This window comes from Ciconia boyciana, chromosome 11 (assembly GCF_034638445.1).
Source record: "Ciconia boyciana chromosome 11, ASM3463844v1, whole genome shotgun sequence".
In the NCBI taxonomy this organism is placed as follows: domain Eukaryota; kingdom Metazoa; phylum Chordata; class Aves; order Ciconiiformes; family Ciconiidae; genus Ciconia; species Ciconia boyciana.
Genome location: NC_132944.1, coordinates 19,327,341 through 19,349,493, shown reverse-complemented (window position 1 = coordinate 19,349,493; position 22,153 = coordinate 19,327,341). Strand labels below are relative to the sequence as shown.

The window sequence follows — 22,153 nt, the reverse complement described above, 5'->3', positions numbered from 1 at the left end:
TTCAAGTAGATCTCAACGCTAAATCTAATTGAGCTGCGCGTCTGTGCTCTGCCAGCCCTCTCCTCCCCGGCGAACATCTCGGCAGACTCCGCAGGTACTTCTCTGCTGTGTAAATACGACGGTAATTGGAGCCCGTGGCATCTCTGCTGGGAGCGGGGAGGTAAAGTAATACAGATCCCATCAGCTTTCCAAGCTAGGGGAGGGCTTCCCCTCAGCTCCCACGTAGTCCCTTACCATATATCAAAGTGGGCAATAACATTTTCAAGCATGCAGGCATGAGTCTTGCTCTGTCTAAGCAGGTAACACACCTAGAGGAATAAACTGTGACTGAGATGGCCAAGCCTGCGCTGAGGACTCAAACAAAACCCTTCAATCGGAATAATCGCTATCAAAAACTAAAGAGCAACAGGCCGTATTCTGCTGAGCCAGCGTATTGACAGGGCATGGTTTCTTGGAGGCTGCAGGGCTTCGGAGGCTGAAGCACCTCGTCTGTTTTTCACCTGTTGTGCTGCACAGGGAAAATATATTCTCCTGGGGAGAGGAATCCCAGAGATTCCTTTTTACACTGGAAACATTCACTCTTTTTTTAATTTCCAAACTTCTCTTTCTTTTGTCTGAAAGTTGTTGCAGGCTTTTATTGGAGCATGGCACTGGTGGGAAACTCTTTGTCAGCCTCGGCTGAGCGCTGCTGAGGATCTGCTGATTGGGAGCTGCAGAAACCGGGTTAGAGCTTCCTGAATTGAGAGCAACCATGTATCTGGGAAAGCAATTTTTTCTGGAGCATTCCAACTCAATAATCCCATTTGCCTTCCTTTGCTTCAGCCCACCGTCAGCCCATCGAGAGACCTCGCCTTTTCTCATAGCAGGGCCCGTTTTCTTCCTCCCCGTTGCTTTATTCCAGGGGATCCTTCCTGGCCTCTGTTTCGCTTTGTTCCCTACAGCTGCATTCTCCACCTCACGATCTGTGGACGGGGGATTGTCTCTTTGCCCAGGCATATCTTTTCTTGCCACAGAAAAGTGGCAAACTTGAGGCTGCCCCTGTTGTGACAGTGTCACGGCTTCAAATCCTCTGGTGCCTCTCCTGACCGCCTTCCTCAGTGGAGTTGGTAGAGGCAAGTCCTGTGGTACGGGACAGTGTTTCTTCTGACTATCCCCCAAAAAGTGACTGTTAGCGCAGCACACGCAAGGATGGTTAGCACAGCTCTGTGTCTCCAAACCATGTTTGACCTCCTGCGAAGAGGTGTTTTCTCTGCCACACACCGCTGTAGCAATGGGGCTGACTTTCCCTCCTGAAGCTGTGTTTGGGTCACTCTGAGGGGTGCCATCCCCGGTGACCTGGTTCCTCACAGGGGAGTCTCTGTGCTGCTCCCCCACTGCCACGCAGGGGGGCTGAGACCGACCCGAGGAGCTGCAAACCCCCCTGCCTCGGCAGCATGGCCCGCGTGTGTTCTCCTCACCCAGAACACAGTCCTGGCATGGGCCAGGGGAGGTCTGGGAAGAGTTGTCTGCCATGTGAGGGGGGAGTCTGGCACTGGAAATGAACGTGTGCAGCTCAGCTAAAGTGTTAGGGAGCTTCAGGAAGCCTAGTTCTTCACACAGCTTCTGGTGCTGATCACTCAGCTGAGCTGGCAGCGACTCCAGACCCTCCTTCAGCAGCTGGACACTGGATTTCACCTCCGAAATCTCGACATCTTTCTGGGGAGACAGCGAGCAGAGCAGAAGCAGTAAGCAACACATTAAAAGGTGCAATCATAATATTAAAACAAGAAACTTTTAGGTACTATGTGTCAGTTAGACCCCTTAATTTGGGTATCGACCCAAAGATCAGCAATTTGTATCTCCCTGTGTAATATGTTTTCTCAAACTGCCCCACAAAAGTGAGAGGTTTGGGACTGGGGCATACCCCTAACCCACTGTGTGCCCCCTCTCCCAGGAGCGCTGCCTTCTCACACACTGGAGTGACACATCCTTGCCGAAAGCAATTCTTGCAGCAGGATCTTTGGAGAAACCAGACCTGCCCAGGAGGTCTCTGACAGTTCATTCTTTTGTCTCTGACACCCACTTGTTCTTTTTTGACCTCTTTTTTCCTCTCCCTGGGAAACCGTCCAGCTGAAGGGACAAGGCACTGCACCTCTGCGAGATGCTCTCCCCTCGCAGGCACACGCTGCACCGCCTCTCCAGCGAAGGTACGTGCCAGCGTGAGGAAGCGGTGCTCCATCCTGGCCTGCCACGAAGGGCACTGCTGGGCTCCCCTCTTACCGACCAGGGTTTCATCAGAGCTTACAGCACTGTTAACCAGCGCTGGGGTACGCATCAGTCAGTATCTGGCCTAGAATTAGCATTTTAATATGTCTTTTCTCCTTCATTGTAACAGGAGCAGTCTACTTTATAATCCACCATTCGAAGGCAATTTAATATTCAGTTAATATTTTGAAAAAGCGGGAGAAATTCAGGGTGAGGATTCAGAAAAAAAGATTAATTTCTGCACTTACGGCTGCAAGTCTCCTCTCCATCTCCAGCAGCGCCTGCTCCATTTGGCTTTTATCTGTCAGGGCTTTCAGCACCGAGCCACAGTGACTTTGAAGAGCATCTTGCACTGAACAGGGAAATCAATAAAAAACACATTTGGTCTTTCATTTGTAAATGTGAATAAAGTACTATCAATACTATTGCTACTTCCTCTACGGCTTGGCATGAGATACTTCACTGTGCTGTGCAACCATAGTGATTCGCCCGCTGAGATCTCCCCGAGCCCCAAGCGATGAACAATAGGGTAGATGTTTAATGCAAAGCACTTGAAATTTATAAGATGTTGCGTATAGGCCAAACCTCATTTACTGTGCTCTATTAATATGGCAGCTGGAGATGAAAGGCTACACGAAGCTGCAAAACTTGGTTGGCTCAGTGCAAGGAAGGCTGAGGCTTAGGTGTCTGCCAACTTCACAACAGGCATGGCCAGGGGAGGGGGACCCCAATATAGCTGGCCCACCCCAGTATAACCAACCCTCTTCTGTAACCAGCTGATGGTAATCGGGAGCTTGAACGTGTGATGGGAAGAACAGTATTGCTGGTAACAGGAAGGAGATGCAAGATGTTCATGGCTAAGAAGTGCCACCAGGGACTACATGACAGAAATGCACAGGAGGCTGGTAACGGAAGGAAAGCTGCCTGAAGGGATAGTGGGAAATTATGAAGGAGTGTGCAAAGAATTGGGATTTCCAGTTGCTGGACCCAGGAAGAGATGGGGCCAGAAAATGTCTGAACCAGGCAGCTGTGGCCAGTGCTTGGGCAGCTGCAGCTGCAACGCTGGAAGGCAGCGGGGGCCCTGGCAGTGTCCTGTAGGGGCACAGACCCCCTGGGAGGGTTTTAAATTGGAGCAAGATGCTCTTGGCTTCAGTCAGTCTTGTTGAAAAACTGATAAAAGATAGGAATTTTTGTTATATGATTGGACAATAATATACCCCAACCACGCAGCTGCAATTATTCTTACAGGAACCGCTCCTGTACCCACTACAGCATGGGAATGCAGTTTGCAGCATATGTGGAGATGAAAAATCCTTAGTGATCTTACGGAAGTCTTCGTTTAAAATCATAAATTAGGACGGAGAGAAAGAGATGTTTGCTAAACATGTCTGGTCTTTCCTGTGAGCAGCGCAGGAAGGTGTGTACAGATGGCATGGCCGGGGTGGAACGTTGGCTGGTCGGAACAAAACAGGATGCAAAGCACTCCTGCTAAAACAAAGCATTGCCAAGCCAACGGGTTGGGATCACTGAAACTCTGGAGTCCTGGACTAGCACTGCCTGCCTGAGAATAACCAGAATAAAGCCTACGTTCCAACAAGTGGCTACAAGAGCTGTGCAATTAATTAATCCTCTTTTGCTACAGATCCAATGCGTTTGATTGACTTTGGTGTCGGCGGAGCTGAGAGCCCGGCTGAAGCTATTCCTGCACACGGAGTATTTATCTCAGCTCTTCAGTGCAGCACCTCTCACCCCAGAGAGGTGTGCTCACAGGCTGCAGAGCCGCAGAGCACTCGGGATCTCTCCTTCTCCTGCCCAGCCAGTTTCATTAAGCTTGCAGGGACTTAATTATCTCGGTGAGCTGTGCCCTGCTGTCAAACTCTAGATGGAATTGGTCAAAGAGTTAAAAACTATTAGGGAGAGGCAGGCAGAAAGTGATTGTACAGGCTTTGTTTCTGTAAAAAAACAGGGACATTTAAAAAAGGCACATTTGGGAAGGAAGAAAGGAAAGAGATCTGAGCAATTATGGGCTTACTCATTTGTTCTCACATTGTGCAAGGGTTTAGAATAGACCTTAAGGGAAAGCATACTCAAAGACGTGGAGGGAAATGGAATAAAATGGAACAAGATTTAGTAAAAGGCAGATTGTGCCTGACTAATGTAATACACGAGGATAAGATAGGTGACTTCTTAGACAAAGGCAATGCAGTGGCCTTTCTGTAGATTCAAACAAAGCTTTTCAGTGGAAGTTGTCACATAATATGAAAAAAGCTGAGAAAAATTAAGTGGATAAGCCTCAAGTAAAGGGAAAACATCAGCTCTTGAGAGGGGTGGCATGAGGGGACAGGGCAGCTCTGGAAGGTGCTCCTCAAGACCTGCTTAAAATCTGCTGTAGTCACCTGGGTACAAAAGCCAGTGGGCATTTAGGTAATTAGCAGGTGACACAGAGGTGCAAATGCCAGCACCAGGGGCTACAGGTGAGATGGGGCAGTGTGGCGAGCGGTGGTGCGCAGGCTCTGGCTGACGGGAACTGCTGTGCACCCCGGGGTGGCTGGAAGCCCATGTGCAGTCCTAGCCGTCTACGTGCAAGGAAAAAAAGAGATTGAACTGGGACACGTGCAGAGAGAAGCTACAAGATAATTAAGTGCTTAGGTGATAATCTCCTCTTATGAAAGGAGATTGAAAGTGTTTGGCTTATTCAGCCACGCAAACCAGAGATGTCCGGTGGCACGGGGCTGGAGGTGCTGCTCAGGTGTAGCGAGGCTGCTGCTCGAGGGACGGGGTGCTTGCCAAGGGACGGGGTGCCTGCCGAGAGCTGCCTCCTGGCAGCAGGGAACCCCTGCGCCAGGCTGTATTTTTATCTTGATTTGCCTTCCTCCAAAGGAGCGATGCTTGGGCACAGTGTATGCTGCTGTCATTTGGGAGAAGGAACCCTGCAGTTGCCTCGTCCATGCATCTTCCTCACACACATCGAGTTAAACCACCTCCCGGACCAAGGCCTGGGGGGAATTTCTCCATTTTTTCAGGATGCCCATCACCACGGGGCTTTGCCTTGTTCTCTGTAGGAGCGTGGCTGATTTCTGAGGATTGTTTGCACATATTTCAACTAATAAGCTCTCTGCTGTTGCAGGCAATTTGGTTGTCCCTGCTCTCTCACTGCTGTTTTTAAGGTTTTAGTCTTTTGCTCTGACAGATTTAGACTCTTTTACAAATCACCTGGGGAAAGCTCTGGCTTGCAGAATGGGTTTGTAACGGTGGAGTGAATGTTTGAGTGGGCCTTTTGGACTTTGCATCTCCCTGGTTAGACCTAAGGGCCACCTGCAATTTGAGAGCAGGTTTTGGGGAGCCTGCCAGCCCCCTCCTGGCCTGCAAGCCTATAAAGAGGAGGAAAGCAGCAGTGACTGAAGGAGGAAACTCCTTTCACGTCACTTCATCACCTTCCATCTCTACATAGTGAGGATATAGGAAGGCCAGCATCAGCAAGCTTACCTCGGCCTGCTGCTCTTCCCCATACGCTTAATTTTAGTTCAGAATTATTTTTAAAACTTTCTGATTTCCCTAGTCAGTCTGTTCTTCTACAACATGGTATCCTCAGTCTAAAAATAGCACTGCATCCACTGGGCGTGTGATCTGCACATACGTTTGACTCAGCACAGCGTGCTGCAGGCAAGCAACCAACAGCCAGTCTTTTGAATGCGTTTCATTTGTATGTGTAGGAGTATTCCGCAGAAAAAAACCCCTCGGTACAGAGGAGGGGCACTCTCCTTCCCTCTCTGGCTTCCATACCAGAGGAGTGTTCAGACTTGTCAAACACTATTAAACAAACTAAAAATGAGCGTTAATCTAGACTTAAAAAAATAGGCGCTGAGATGGCCAAACTAGATCAGATCAAGGACCCTGTTAGTCAAGTCTCTTGTCTTTGAAAACGAACAAGAACAGCTGCTTCAGAGAAAGTCTTCTTCAAATAAACCCCGCAGCAGATAGTTATTGAATAACTTGATCATAGAGGGAAAACCATTACTTGGTTAATGGGTGGCTTATGCACAGACTTGTGCCTTTCTTAAGATATTTTACTCTAAACAAAACAGTTTTTTACAACCTGGAACATCTCTGTGTTTTGATTTGCTGTACCATTGTCTTCCGATGCTACTGGTTTACATTAATAACATATGGAATGTGAAGTCTGGCATGAGATAAAAGGCTGTGGGACCTCGGGGTAGGTCTGCCACCCCGTGCTGCAGAGGATTCCCCGCAAATCAGCCTGCACTGGGGTGCAGCTGCACTCCCAACAGCTCAAAACTACAGTCTGAGCAGCTGAGGGAGGGAGCGTCAGCCTCCCAGCCTAGGAATATTAAACAGCAACTGCTTGTGATGGCTATCTATCATCGTCTGTGCTACTTGTCCTGAGATTGGCACTGACAGCGCAGAGGCTTTAAATAACACTTTGGAGGGAGGTTGGTTCCCCCACACCCAGGTTCATTAGGGGAAATAGAAGGTGGTATAAACCTGGTGAGACACGAGCAGGGAAGACAGCTATGATGCTCAGCTGCATGAGAAAGGCATTTCTTTTATCAGTTTTAAACCTTTTGTCTTTTCAATCTCTACAAACGCAGAACATAAGAGGACTGCCTGGGTGTCCCAGTCCAGACCATCCTGTTCGCAGTAAACAAGCTCACATCACACCATTATAAGCACAGTGAATTCCCCTATAAACCTTGCCAGCAACTACTGGGCCTGGGGAGTCTTAAAGCAAGTCATGTTTGAAAACTGCCCACCAGGCACCGGATTGTGTCAGAGAATTGCATCAGCTCGTACCTTTGTAAGGGACACATCGCACATTATTTTGTCACCCTTGCTGGCAGGAGGGTCAGAAGATTGCCTGTGGTATGCTGGCTGGGAATATGCTTCTCATTTGCAGTGAAGTCAAGGTGGTGTGGAGGATACGGCTGTTATGAGTTGTCACAGCTGGAACTACCAGATACCAGAAAAGCAAAGCAGTTCAGAGAGGGCTGAGCTGTGAAAACTGGGATTTGTATAAAAAAAAATAGAAAGTTTTGATAGAAGTGTGGGTATATAAATGAAAATGATAAAAATATAAAAAGAAAGGAGTTACAGGAGCTGAAAGCAGAAGGAAAAAGCAAATGATGAGTGGGCAAGTCAACTAGAAAAACTCTATATAAGGTGGAAGAACTGAAGACATAGGGTCTGCTTGCCTCTTTACATCTCTGTGCACAGCACACCGAGATGTGAGCAAGGAATAGAGCAGCTGTGCCTCTGTGGAAGCTGCTCACGCAAATGTTGTCTCATCTCCAGTGCCAGACACAGCTCTATCCACTGTGTGCAAGCACATATGGACAAACACTCAAAAGAGAACAATTTTTTATCTTACCGCATAGAGCATGCCAGCCCAACAGCATTTGGAAATGCTTTGGAAATATATTTTGAAAAATATTTTGTTTTGGTCTCGCCCAGTGGCTATGCAGACTGTGCCAAATGTGCTCGCTACCCACTGCTATAAACGAAGCCTGCGATACTCCTTACATGCTTTTAATCAAGGCAGACTTGATTTCAAGTTGCACCTTTCTTTGCTTTGCAGAGGTGTTTGAACGTCCCGGTGTACTACTTCTGTCTTTGAAGAGAGCCTTTTCATCTTCTGCATTCCTCTCCTACATGTGAAATCCTCCACTGCCGATGATTTAACACGTCTCTACCATGTCACCCACATCCCAAGGTGGGTGGCATCATCAGCACTGGCATCATCAGCACTGGCATTCAGTGCTTTATCAGCTCTGAATTTAGCTCTTTATCACCTGAGTTTAGGAATTTTATACCAGTTTTTCAAGGAAATTGCCTCAGTTGGGATCTTTTCAAGGCACTACTGCAAGTATGTATTTAGCGGGAACTTAATTATCCATCACTGTGGTACCAGTCAAATGGCAGTGTTTATCAGCAATTAATCAGTGACAGATGAACCTCCCAGAAATATAAAAAGAACAACATTGTGGAGCGTGCGATGATTTTCATTATATATTCAACATTCTGCAGCATGATACATTACAGAAAGTGCCAATTTTTCTTTTCAATTGCTTTGAAAATCTAGCAGCAGGCACCTCTGGGAGGTTTCTCATTTCATTCAAGGCACATTTATTTAAAATGAGTATGAAGAAGAAACAGGACCTCTGAGCAACTGGTATGGAATGAAGAGGGGGAATTGTGAACAATAGATTTGATTTTCAGTGCCATGACAACAATTTCTGTGCAAGAGGGATATGAAATTAGGTAAAGTCCTGCTGCAGAGTGGACACGTTGAGGCACTGAAGTAATTAGGAGATGGGCAAATGCATAATGGGAAGTTTGTTGTGCTGGCCAAAGCAGACAGAGTCTTGTTTACATTAAGGTCCCACCAAGAGCACTTGCCAAGCACAGCAAGGGAGTGTTCTTAGTATAACAAGATTGGTATTTCAAATGTACAGGCTATCACGGCCTTGTGCAGAAGGCACCAGACTCCACTCTTTTTGCCTGAGAGGGCTGTGTTGACTTAAAGGGTATCTGTCAAAGCTGTGCTTCGTGGAAGCCTCACTTTACCGCACAGTAAACGTTATAGTGCTTTTGTGAAGGTCTGCTACCTTGAACTCACAAGGTATGACTCAATTCACAGTTCTTGCATGTGTTGAAGATGGCCTCTTGTTCTTGCACAGAGGAGGGCAAGCACAGAGCAGAGTCCTGACAGGGTGTTGATAAAAAATAATGCTAGCATTAAAAATTAATGCACTCTCAAAGGCTCAGATCTAAGCCAAATTAGAAACAATTTCTCTGAAGCACTTTCCCTCAGTAAAGACTGCTGTGACTAGCCACTTCAACGATGGAGCTGTTCAAAAGTATTTACATTATTGGCTTTTTTGGGAGCTCACCTTTTTATCATGGCAATGGTGTGCTTCACTATGTGCTTCTTACTTAAGAAATGAGCAGTACTAGTTTGGCTCATATCTAAAATATAATCACTTCAAGCATAGAGGAGAGATGGAAGACTTCAAACTAACACGTGAAAATCTGAGAAAGCCCTAAAAACTGAAACTGGGTACTCAGGATATAAATATCTAAGTTATTTTTACTGTGTGTTCCATTAGTGCTCCAGATAGTCTAAAAATGATCATACTCCAGGCAGAACACAAAAACATAGAGGTGCATTTATCTATGTGTGCATGGCGTCTAACCATGCAACACCTAAGTTCTTTGACACAGTATAAGAGAGCAGAGAAAAGGAGAATATAACAGAGTAAGAATGGAAAAATAGACAAGTCCATACCATGGATAAGTCGTCTTTGCTCTTCTCCCTTATGAAGAGCAGCTGTGAGTGGCATGACTTGCCTAGTTCACCCCAGCTTGGAGACCACACGCTGACATTCAGCAGTTTGACTGTGCCCTCTGCTGTTAACAGAAACACAGAAAGGACTTACGTGTCTTGGAAATGGTTTCCAGGTGAACCAAAATTGATCTGTTTCTTGAATCGAACATTTCTCCAAACTTGTCCAAGCATGCTTGCAGCTGCAAAAACGAAGGTAAATAAGGAAATTAACACATTGTCCTTTCTTTGTTTGCAAAAACACAGCCCTAAATGCCACAGAACGACGACTGCAACTTGTGGAATGGAACAGCCTGAAACTGTTATTTATCTGTCGCTTGAAACAATTTGTCCAGCTGTTGCTTGCAATCCCAAAGGAGATCTGGAATGGCTCAAAAGGCCCATGAAATGTTGCAGAAGTCTTAACAGATTTTGAAATAGAGATACTAATCTGTAAAAAAAGCATTAATAATAACATTAATCAAATTAATTATAAAAGTGTTGGGGGAGGGACCGTCACCTTCAGACAGTAAGACCACATTGACTTATTCCCGAGAGTAGACTACTTTCTTCAGGCAGAAGGAAAAAATAATTTATATTTGCAGACAGCCCTTACAGCCTGTTCTTGCTGCCGAGACCCAGAGAAATTCCACTGCTGACTCTGAGGGAAGGCCCTAAAGACCTTGACCCTAAGGACGGGCCACAAGGACAATGCTATATGCAAAAAAATTGACAATTCTTGGTTTAAAGTATTTGAGTGCTCAAGACAAACAGTGTAATAATTCAAATATCAGCACAGTAAATGAGAGAAGGCGAATGTTCTGCAGCATTGCTAACTCTTCATTATTCTGCACTCTGAATTTGAATTAACTTACCTCTTGAAGCCTGTCTTTGATACTGGAAATAAAGGTGCTTAAAACCTCACTAAAATGAAAAAAACAAGAAGGATAAAACAGACATGTAAGTTACTGAAATAGACAGAAATTGAAAAGATCACAGTAAACATGAGACATGAAACACTGCAAGGCATAGCTAGTGCGTAACGTAAGCACAGAAACTGCTTACTTCAGGGGGCATAACCCTTTGAAGCCACCTTACTTGTTTTAGGAAAGCATAGAGTAAGAAAAAAAAATGCACATATCTATCATATACATGATTATTATTATTTTTTTTAACTCTCCCATTTTTGGCCTGGCATTTGTGCCTGTCTTGAAGGTTTTAGTTGGCATTTACACAACTGTCCATTAGCTGCTGGAGTGTTACCACCGCGCTATCTGCTCCGGAAGGACCCAGCTTTGGCGGAGGTGACGTGCCAGTTGCTGGGATACATGGGTATTGTATTTGGCCTAAAATAACTGTGGGAAAAATATGGGAAAAGCTTCAGCATCAACAAAGCCCAAGCCAGGAAGAACAAATACTGCAAATCCTTTTCTCCTGAGATTACGTCTGTGGTTTCTGTTATCCATCCTTTCAAGCTGAGCGAGCCTATCAGGAACCAGGCTATATTCATGATTAACCTATCAAACCAAAATGCAAGGACGGTTGCTAAGCAAAGTGATAACCTATTTCCTCTCTGAAGATTCGGGTCATTTTAAATCAATCATTTAGTGATCCAAATTGCAACAACCAAAAAGGTGGAGGCCAGGTAGAGTCTAGTTATGAGAATTAGGCAAGGCTTCTGAAATCTTTCTAGCCTTATGAAAAGGAAGGTATTCATTTTATTAGTCAAACTTGCGGGGGATACAAATTGATAAAATACACGTTTATCTTTGTAAAGATAATATAGCTATTTCTATAAACAGGTTTCTAATCTGGTAGTGAGTCTGGCGTGTAGGAAGGAGCATAATTCATTTAAAAAAGAAATAAAGGATAAGTAAGAGTTCTGTCTAAACATTTAAAACTATTTGTTCATTTATCATAAATCACTTACAAAAAATCCTTCTCTTCTCTAATAGGCACTAGAGAATCAAATTTTGCCTTATCAAATTTTGCATAGTGCCAATTGCAAAAGAGATACGCAGCCCGATTTGATCAAAAGCTTTTAACAAAAATGCGTTTCACTTTGGATGTTACATTAAAAAATGTACAGTGCTAAGAATTATTTATAGGTGCACTGGGGAGTTTGCCATCTTTCATTTTTGAGCTTGAAACTGTTAGCTTGTTCCTGAAAGTCCTTTAGGACCTACACGTACATTTAATGCTTAACATCTGACAAAGAGCAGATGCAAATTACATTAGTAAATTACACTTGTCTGTTACCAAAAAATCTTGTATACAAGTAGAATTCTAGAGGTACGTGCAGATTTACAAAAGTGTAATCATTGCATCCTCCACTGCACACAAGTATGCTTGGCAATCTCCTTATCTGGCATAAATGTAAAGGCCGTCCTCAGAGTCCCTTTGATCAGTCCCAATACAGCCTATAAAGTTTTGAGAAATATGTTCTTTTGCAGAGAATCAGTACAGAAAAAAACCCTGCTGATGAGATAAAGAACGACAAAGGTAAATTCAGGTTAGAAACCTTGTGACTTCTGCTGAGTGTGTTACATAAATTGCATTGCAAATAAACCCTATTCGCTTATCCTGTGACTTTTTCCAATCAGAGATTATCTAAAACCTGAAAATACTTTTCTTGGAGAAATATGCAGTCATGTCATGTATGATTTTTATGAGGGGAAGAAGGAGCTGCAGGGAGTGATAACCACCAGCACAGAATTTCCAATGGATGTCTACATACCGATCATATTTGTCCTTTATTTTGTTCTTATTCACTTCAAAATTTTCCAAGACACTTTTCACTTTTCCTGCACCAAAATTAAGCGAACCTTTTTCTTTTGTATCTTCATCAAATAACTGTGGTTTTGTCTGGTATTTGGTAAAAATACTGGGCTCGCTCTGTTGCACAAAAGAAAGAAAAACATTGAAGTATAAAAATAATCAGAACATTAATTAGCAAAGAACATTTGTGTACCAAGTGCTTTGCAGACAGTGATCACAATGATTGGACATGAGAGATTAGATTGGGCAAGGAGATTAAGATTTTCATGAGATTATGGCTCACTTAGTGTGCCTAGCTAGATCGACTCCCTGTGGAACTGAAACCCTGCCCAAATTCCTCCAGACTCAGGCCTTTCTCTCATCTTGAGGATTTTCAGTTGGTTGCAATCATCGGGTATGCAGATTTTTTTCCTGTATGCTCAACACAGAGACTATAAATTAATTCTGGCGTTCTTGGAATTATGGAAAAGTTAAAGTTAAAGACACCAGTGGGAGCTCCCTGTACACCAGGCTAAAGAAAATCCTATTGAAGTTCGTGGTGGATGACATAATTTTTCTGCCAACTAGCAACATCACCAGACTGTAGATGATTTTTTCACATGCTTCAATATACATTTCAGAACAAGAAATTTAATATTAATATGAAAGCTGTGAAGACCTTCCTCATTCTACAAACTTTCCAGACACTGTGTGACCAAAATGGAAATGCCTTTTCCTTAAAACATGAGAAAATGCAAACTCCATTCAATTGTCTTCTTTCATCGTGAAGAGTGAATTTCCTTTTTTGTGTCTGATGAAAAGCTACTGCAGTTAATGGACAAGATCGCCAGCAAAATGGAGAGGACAGCAGATAGGATCTGGAACTGAAGGACAGCCTAGGGCCACTGAGCTGGCACCGCTGCTCTTTCCTAATCTTTGCTCTCAGGTATCTTTATTTGGATCTGGTGCTCCCTGTTAGCAGTGCAGGAACTATTTTAGTGAGGCTAGTAACGTCAGAAACCATGTGGTGTAGGAGAAAGATTCTGAGCGTAGAAGCTCTTCATCCAAAATCATTCAAGCATCTGCCATAACAGCAATACAGCAAGGTAATTTTAGTCAATGAGAGTAAATACTGAATACCTCTGCCATTCTTGCAGAAAGCTAATGAACAGAAGCACAGTATTGTTCAAAGAAGGAACAGATGGAATATTCTGCCTTAGCTAGGTGATCTAAAGACAGTAGCTTGAGAATAATTTCATATTATTTTAGTAATTAAAAAATGTGATTAAAGAAAATAATACCTATCCCAATAATAATTGTTAGTAATCTGTTATAAATACTAGGCTTTCAGCCCAGCAGGCTGCTACTTTGTGGAGTCACAGTAAATATTTATATGTGTTAAGAAGATAACTTGGTTTCAGCAGTTATTAACATTTGCAAATGTTTCCACCTAATTTCAGTATTTTCCATTAACTTTGAATGATGGCTGTGTGCCTGCACAGGGCTGAATGAAAGCGAGACTCACGTCCTGGGAGTTGTGCTGTCCCAGCTGCGTGCCCAGCTCCAGCGGTGCCGCTGCCGACTGCACGTTCTCCGGGCAGAACTGGGAGCCGAAGAGCAACTGAGAATCGCTCAAACTTGAGTAGTCGCTAGGAGCGCTGCTTCGGATGGAAAACTTATTAGGCCTGAAATGGGGCAGAGCGGGTTGTGAATGAGTCTCGAGCAATTAAAAAGCCAAACAGAATTCCCTACATGACCTGCTGGAACTCTTCAAGCATGGCCCACCCCAACATGTTCATTTCACTCTCCACTCGGAGGGTACCGTCCCTATAAGTGGATAATGTTTAACAGCATGTTTTCGCTACGCAAAGCCAACTGGCTTATCTTAAACTGCCACATCCATATGAATGCAGTGCGGTAGCTCTGCATTCACCTTGCAGGGGTGAGGGTGTTTCTCCAGCACGTCCTGCAGACAAAAGACCAAAACCAGGACTGGCCAGCTAACTCAGTTCATCCTACCTGCCTTGTCGGACAGTCCTAGTTTAAGGGACAGCTTGGGGTTTGCTCCTAGCTAGTGCCGGGTCTCTCCCTTTTCACTACTCTGGATAATAATTTATGTTGTAACTCAGATGCTGCTTGGCTTATTTGGAGGGCAGTTCCCACAGAGTAAACCTTTCTGACTGATAGTTGACATTTCTTGGGCATTTATTCTCCAGATGCCTGAAGTCTGACACACTGGAACAACAAATAAATCGGTAGCATATGGCTGGACAAATTGATCTGAATTGTTAGAAATATTTTGAACATAATAACATGCTACTCAAAAGTTCTCTTGTTTCCCCTGGGCACCGCCCAAATAAACCTTTTCCAGCCAGCCTTGACTTTGTGCTATATTGCTCTGATTCTACCTCTCTTCAGAGACACGGCTTCTACCGCTTTATGGACTAGGATCATGGCACGGTACCAGCTTCCCTCAGACAAGGGTTTCCCCGCACAGCTGCACTGCTTCTCATTGAGTTGGAGGCTGGCTTCAATTTTTTGGTAGCAAAGATACAGAATTTTTTTTCATTTTTCACATGATCACTATTCCATTGCTCCACATCCACAAGGTCTGATGGAGTGCTTAGGCTAAGTCCAAACATAAGAAAAGCTGGGCCAGGTTTATACTCTTAGTTCTTGCTGTTTTTTAAGCTACCAAAATGGAGAGATGTGTTGCTGCCTTTGCAACTGGGAATTACAGACCAAAATTAATGAAAAAGACTGTTATGCAGGGTTTTCCTTCCATATCAAATCATATAAGTAAAGGAGAAGGAACAGGAGACTAATTCATGTGTATAACAAAAGATGATCACCCCAACATTTATTAGCAGTGATGTGTTCGGTTAATCGCCAGTTTTGGAAGGAGCCCAAACATCACACCCACAATAGGGAAGGGATTTAGTAGCAGTTCTTGAACTGCTCAGTCTCCCTCTTCATTAGATAGTGGTGTCAGTGACAATATCGTATTAATACTTTTGGCTTTGAGCTCACCGAGTACACTGAGCCGCAGGCAAAAATAGATGAGGTATGGGTTTCTGGATTCTCAAAAAGCCTGATAAATCTGCCTGAATTCAAAACTTCTCCCTCGATCTGTTTGTGGACCCCAAATCTACTAAGACAGAAATCCGAATACAACTTTCACTAGCACAGCTTCTTGTTTCCATCTCAGCTAAGCTTTGTTAAAAAAAAAAATAAATTCTTCATCTTACAGCCAGCGTGGCAGGCAGAGATGCACTCCTACGGGTTGCCAAGAGCCCACACGGGCAGGACTCCTGCTTGCAATGTGAGTATCACATCTCTTGCACCAGTTTTCTAAATCCTCCTGTCTTCTAACCAAAAAAGCCCCCTCTTAGTTTAAGGAAGGGTTTTTATAATCCCTAAGTGCTTCACTGTCCTGTCAACCCCCTTTTGAAAGTGTCTGGTACAACTGGTGAATATCACATCCCATAACCTGCTCATTTTCTCAGTCCCTTCACATTACTTAATGCCTGAAGCACAAGATTCTTGTAACAAAGAGTTTTATGACCGGTATTTTGAGGAGTATTGAGCTGAGAGGATTTTATGAGGCAAGTGACTTCCCAGGCTCACTCTGCACTGACACTATGACCAAAGGCGGCTGTCGGCTGCTCTGGAGCCTAATTTTTCTGTCTTAAGTCCACTACCTCAGTGATTGGTTTAGGAACGATGGCACTTCTGCACATTATGGGGGGAGATGAAACAGATGTCTCTTTTGAGTACGCTCATTCCCCTAAGCAACAGATTTCTTTCCCCCTTGCTTAACACTGCCAGCAATTAATTTACTAACAAGATCATCTGGGCAAGACATCAGCCTGACCACAGTTGGCCCAGGCCTGTCCCTGATGGTGAGATCAGACAACCACGGCTCTTCTAACCACCTGACCGTTCCCTTCAGGATGCCTGAGCTGCTGGGATGCATGGTCTGTCCTAAATATAAACCCTTCCTTATAAACAGCGAGGAAACATCCTAGATATTTAATCCTGGTTAGAAGTCCCTTCTAGGTGATGCAACAGTTTATGTCAGGAGAACTTTTAGCCTTCTGCTAACACGAGCCATTCCCCGAGTCGGTCATGCATTTGTGCCCGTAATGTTCCTATGGTATTTGCACTAGCATGTGTGTCCAAAGCAAAACCAGCTTTAGATATGTAAGACAAGTGCCATTGTAAGTTCTTGTCAGCTCCAAAAAATGCTAAATCATCTTCTGCAGACCGAGGGAATAGTTGCTTTTTCCCACCTAACTTTATGCAAGGTATTGCAATATTGGCAACTCCAACCCTTTCTGTAATATGAGCGCGATCTAAAAAATCTGCAGCCTTCTGCATATCCGGGGAGTCAGCTAGTTCTTTGCAGTCTCAGTTTCCCTGTTGTCAGTGGGAATTCCCCCTCCACAAGAGAAGTTAGATCTTTTGGGAGCTTCTTTTATTTTTCTAAGTTCTGATTTCCACTTCCAAATATTTTAGCACAACCATATGCAAATGTTGACCTTTCATTCAAAGGTTCTGCCTTGCCCCCAAACAGCTGTCAGATACAACACACCAGGAGTAGCACAGCGTGCGGTAAATATCCTCTTCTTGTGTTTCCTAGATGTTTCTAGGGGCACTGACAAGCTAAAAATTCATGACTATAAGTCATAGGCCTTATTGGTCTTTTTTAGAATCAGTAATTTTTACTCTGTTGCTTGTATCTATCCTTACACGCTAACGCCAAGGTTTAAGAGTCAGTTGGAAAAGCAAACTGAGTCTTCTACAATTTGCAAAATAACATTTATCCGCAGTGCTGCTGTAAGAGATCTTACTTGGTTCTATCATCCCCACTGAACCTGTGCCAACATCCCTCTTCTTCCCAAGCACTGTGGGTGAAGCTCACTTACGCCTTCCTGACACATTTCTTCAAAGTGCAGTAAAGCCTCTTTCCTAAAGAAGAGATCTTTTTCTCCTGGCAGCAATCTTGAGTAGGATCAGTGCCATAAAGTTCCTCTTCTCCTGATTCCCCTCCAGAAAATCTCCCAGCCCTTTCTGCTCCTCCTCATTTAGTGACCAGGGCTGCATCACAACAAATCCCATTGAAATTCCGGGAGCTGCTGTTCACCTGCCCTTCCTCCTGGCTTTAGTCTGTATCTATAGGAACTGTCCTAGCTCTGCAATGCTGCTCTCATCGTCACTATTTGCTGCCTGCCAATCTGTTCAGCAAATGAGCAAGGATCAGCGTTGGCTTTGGTTGCAGAGGAACTTCAGCATCCAGGGGCCTGGAGGAGTTTAAATCAAGGAGTTTTAGCTGCTACTGCTGCTTCCAGCCATTTGCCATCTCTTCGCTGGGAACAGCCACAGCGTAAAATTATTATTCTGCTTTCTGTCCTCTGGAACGGCATGACCTGCTTGCTGCAACTCATTTGTGCCATATCCTAAAAGGAATTTCTACAAACAGGTTTTGGCACTGGCCCTAATGCATTAACCACAATGAAATCCCTGTTGGTTATTCAGCTCAAACACTGCCTCCAGTTTCCAGATTTCAGGCTCAGAGTCCTTCTGGTCTTGTTTTAATTCCTCAAGGTAATTTTTACTTTCTATGAGCCACTCCATTATTCATTCGGCTGTGATTCAATACTGCCCAGATGTTCATCACCTTGGAAACCGTGTTAGCCCTTTGTCCTGAGCCGTTTGCCAGTCGCAGGGCCTTTTCCTTAGGAGGAGATTGGGAAGGGGTGCTAAGAGATTTCCGGGGAGCAGCCCTGTTTACTTACACAAAACGTAACCTGGACTATATTAAGAATTAGACATCTGGAGACAGGGGTTTTTGCCCCCCCATCTGAAGCCATCTTCCAGCCTGCACTTACAGCCCCGGTTTCTCATTCCTCCAAGGCTCGGGATTTTTATGGCTGCTCTGTCGGTTTTTGTCCTGGAGGTCTCCTTCATTTTCTGCTTATTCTGGGACCTTAAGGCAACTTCCAAATATGTGGCCCTGCTATGTGGGATGGAATTTCATGGGATAATGGATTGAATGAGGTTGTTAAATTTGGAAGTTTTTTCTCAACAGTAGAAATAAGCCATAGAGAGTGACTCTATGCCATAGAGGCCCAAGCAGGCCTTAACTTACAGCATCTCTTTTGAATGCCGCTTTAATATTTTCATCATATATTGGCTTTACACGCTCTCTGGCAGGCTTTCTGCTTCTGATGTCTTTGGAAGTAGGTATATTAGTAGCTGTTATGCCTTTAGCAAGTTACTGCTTTTCTCATGGAACAAGAAAATTGTGGTAACTTCAATTTAAAATCATAATATATCGATCTCTATTTTTCTATTTTTCATTGTCTTTCCTTTCTTGAAGGATGCCTTCTCATTTTCAGTAGCCGTCTTTACCATTGCCAGTCTGGTACCGGTCCTTCTTGCATATGATCTGATAGCTGGTACGCATTTGTTCTGAGCTTCAACATGAAGTCTAAATAATCCCTATGCCTCAGGCAAGCATTTAACCCTTTTGGCCATCCAGTTTAATTTCTTTTCAACGTGCTGCTTTATTACTTCTTCAATGTCTTTTTTAAAATTAAACAGTAGCGGATTTTTTGGCTTCTGTTGCTCCTGCAGAGCTGTTGACTCCAGTTCACTACTGTCACTCTTAGGGTTGCACTACAAGAGTAATACCCTGAACGCAGATTTGGTGCTCAGCTCAGGGCCGAGGCAAGATGTGTCTCTTCCCCTGGGAGTTCCCTGCTCGAGGCAGGTGCTTATGGTGTCTGAAAATGTATATTCAGCATCATGCCCCAGTGACACTTACCCAGTTGATAGAAGGCTGATTGAAGCATCACTGCTTTTGCGGCTGCTGTTCTCACACCCTCTGCGATCTTTCTTCACCTGCCCTTTTGGCTGGGCAGGCAGCAGCGCTGCTCTAAGGCAGCAATTTCCCTAACTAGGTCTGGCATTTCAATCCACAAACATTGTGTCGTTTGTCGATACACTTAAATTCAGTCTAAGTTTTCTCCACCATATAGCAGTCATTCTATCCGCGTGACCACCTCCCACCTTCTTCAGTAATTGGCACCCTGATATTACAGTGTCCAACTAGATAATCTGCCTTCTCCTGCATTTCTAGGATCTCTATTATCTCAATATTCATACATAAAAACAGGGACTTTTGTTCCGCCACCCTATTTCTCAGGCTGCTAGCGGTTACAGAGAAGCACATGTGTGTCTCACAGAGAGATAACGAATAAAACCCAGAGAAGTCTTGGGCTCCTGCAGAACCGCTGCCATGAGGGTATTGTGTCACTGGAGCTCTGCATTTCTCAGGGACCTGGTGGCAGCTGCTGGTGGCAGAAGTAACACCCTGACTCAAACTTGCAAAGAACTCACAGCATGATTCATACCCTGCTTAGATTCCACGCTGATTTTATGTTTCATTTTTAAAGCTCCCTGAAAGACAGTATTCTGGGGATTATACAGCATATCCTGCTGTGGTGAGAAATGTTTCTAGTAACAGAAGTGAGCCGGGAAAAAGTAATCAACACCATTCCCCCTATTTCAAATACACACACACATGCACACGCTCCTATGAGTAACTTTTTTTTTCCTTTAGAAAAAGCTAATTTGCCTCCTGAGAACCTTCTCCCCCTTCTTAACTCCCCCCAAAACCCAGCTGCATTTTTCAGTAACATTTTATGCCCTATTTGACCCTTTTGAACTCATTTGCAAAAAATGTGGAATGCTGAGGAGTGGGTGTCAAAATCTTGTCTGTATTTTCTTCCTGCATTAATAAATGAGTTAAAAGGAAAGACCTTGTAGCTGACAGGATAAGTTGGAAGAGGAAGGAATTCAAATGATCCCTTTCCAAACAGGCACCTGTACTTTTTCAATTTATTTCCTTTCCTATTGCATGACTCCACAGAATGATTTATATGTATATAAAAAAATCATATATATTTTTTATATATTCTCTAAATTTCCCCTACTCAGTCTCTGACCAGAATGAAGGTCACAGATTTTCAAACTACTTAGAAGTAACTTCTTGAAAACAAAATTAAAAAAAATCAAATCGCAGATACCAAGAAGACAATAGAATTCTGCAATGCATATTCATAAAGCAAAACCATGACAGATATGAACATGTTTTTCCCTGAATTGGCTCCCCTTCGACCCCTGCATCTGTTCAAAATTCAATTAATTCATATATATATGACAAGTATTTTTATAATGGGCAAGGAAATTACTATTATGTTTTCATTATCATCCATCATTGTGGTAACATCAGGCCAAAGAGACAGTGTGACTAAAACTGTGAATTTGAACAACAGTTAGTTATGTAAGTGGGTTATTTAACTAACAGAGGCTCAGAGGACCAAATTCATCAATTAGCTTCTCCAGAGTCAAACAAGGGATAAATCTTGCTCTGTTTTTTAGCCACGTGATGCAAAAGGTGATGCTCTGCTGTAAAAAATGCAGCCTGCCTTACGTATTTCCTCTCCAGGTGTTTACATCCAAATAATATTTGCTGTTTCACTATCTGTTGTAGATGTGGGGAGTTCTACCTGCTCTTTGACTTCTGCTGGGAAAAAATTAAGCCACGCGTATAAACGCAGTATATGGAATAATTTTAGAGTTACATAATGCGTAACAACATTGCAAATCACGATTCATTTTATCTACCCTGTGCACAAGGCGAGAGGGAACATTTAACTTATTTAGTTAGACGTAGATAGGCCACAGGACTTCCCTGAATAAACCCCGAATAAACCGGAGAACAGCTTTCAGCCGACGCTGGTTTTTAAATTCCCGGCAATGGTGGCTCTACCCTGGTGCCTGGCAGGCTGGGAGCAATGCAGGCACAAACAGCATCACGGAGTAGGCTAATTAACCATCATTAACCAGACTGTAATTAACCATAGAGCAATTCTAGATGTGTTTCACCCCATCGCTATCAAACACCCAAAGTGTTTAATTTTATAGACAATTTCCTGACAATCTTTCCTCCCTACCCCGCAGCCCAAGCTCACCCGGTGGCTGTCGGTGTGCTCAACATCTCCTTGATGTTCCAGACGTTAAAATTCATGGTTTTTTCACAGCTGACACTCTGGCTGGGAGCTCCCAGCCCTCACCATGGCTCCCAGCACTCACAGCCTCTCCTACCCCGCGGCGGCCATGCCACCACGGTCCCCTGCAGGGAGGAGGAAAATGGAGACAGACGGATGAGCCCTGCTCGGGGGGAGCGTCCCCCTGTGCCCCCTTGCTGTGGGGAGAGCCTGGGGGGGGGCACGGCCCTCCAGGCCGAGGGCAGGCCCGGCCGACATGGCCACCCCAGGGCTGGGCCTAGTGGCTCCCCACGGGCCCGGGGCGCAGCCGCTCTCCGGGCCCGCCTGCCCCACGGGCCCTGACGGGTCCCGACCTCACAGCCCCGGGGCTGGGGGTCTCTGGGGCCAGCCCGGGGCTGGGGGTCCTTGGATCCCACCCTGGGGCCGGGGGTCCCTGGATCTCACCCCGAGGCCGCGGCCCCCAGGATCAGCCCCGGCTCCGGGCTCTCCCCAGGCCGCCCATGGCAGGCGGCCGGCCAGACCCTGCCGCCCACCCCTCCGCCTGGCAGCAGAGCCTCGGGCACACGGGGGCCATCACGGGGCAGGGGGAGGAAGAGGAGGCTCAGAGCCCGGCATGCCGAGGGCTGGTCCCACAGGAGCATGGCGGTGGCCATGGCGCCCATTTACTTCATGTCCAGAGGCTGTGTGGTCTCTTGTGTTAAATACCCCTCACAGAAATGCAGAACGATTTAATTTC

At 44.7% G+C, this 22,153-nt stretch overlaps 1 protein-coding gene across 1 annotated transcript; it reads right to left on the bottom strand.

The window, feature by feature from the left end:
• IHO1 (interactor of HORMAD1 1) lies at window positions 1-21,457 on the bottom strand. The gene is made up of 7 exons (XM_072876312.1): window positions 21,382-21,457; window positions 13,866-14,025; window positions 12,321-12,478; window positions 10,459-10,507; window positions 9,699-9,786; window positions 2,493-2,596; window positions 1-1,695 (listed from the first exon to the last, which is right to left on the bottom strand). Exons 1-7 carry the CDS (start codon window positions 21,435-21,437, stop codon window positions 370-372), a joined length of 1,941 nt encoding a protein of 646 aa, XP_072732413.1. The 5' UTR covers window positions 21,438-21,457; the 3' UTR covers window positions 1-369.
• Between the last annotated feature and the right edge of the window lie 696 nt (window positions 21,458-22,153).

Coding starts and splice junctions, on each gene's coding strand:
- IHO1 (XM_072876312.1), bottom strand. CDS start 21,437: ATGAATTTTAACGTCTGGAACATCAAGGAGATGTTGAGCACACCGACA. Junction 14,026..21,381: donor AGCACACCGACAGCCACCGG/GTGAGCTTGGGC, acceptor GCCCCATTTCAG/GCCTAATAAGTTTTCCATCC. Junction 9,787..10,458: donor TCAAAGACAGGCTTCAAGAG/GTAAGTTAATTC, acceptor TCGTTTTTGCAG/CTGCAAGCATGCTTGGACAA.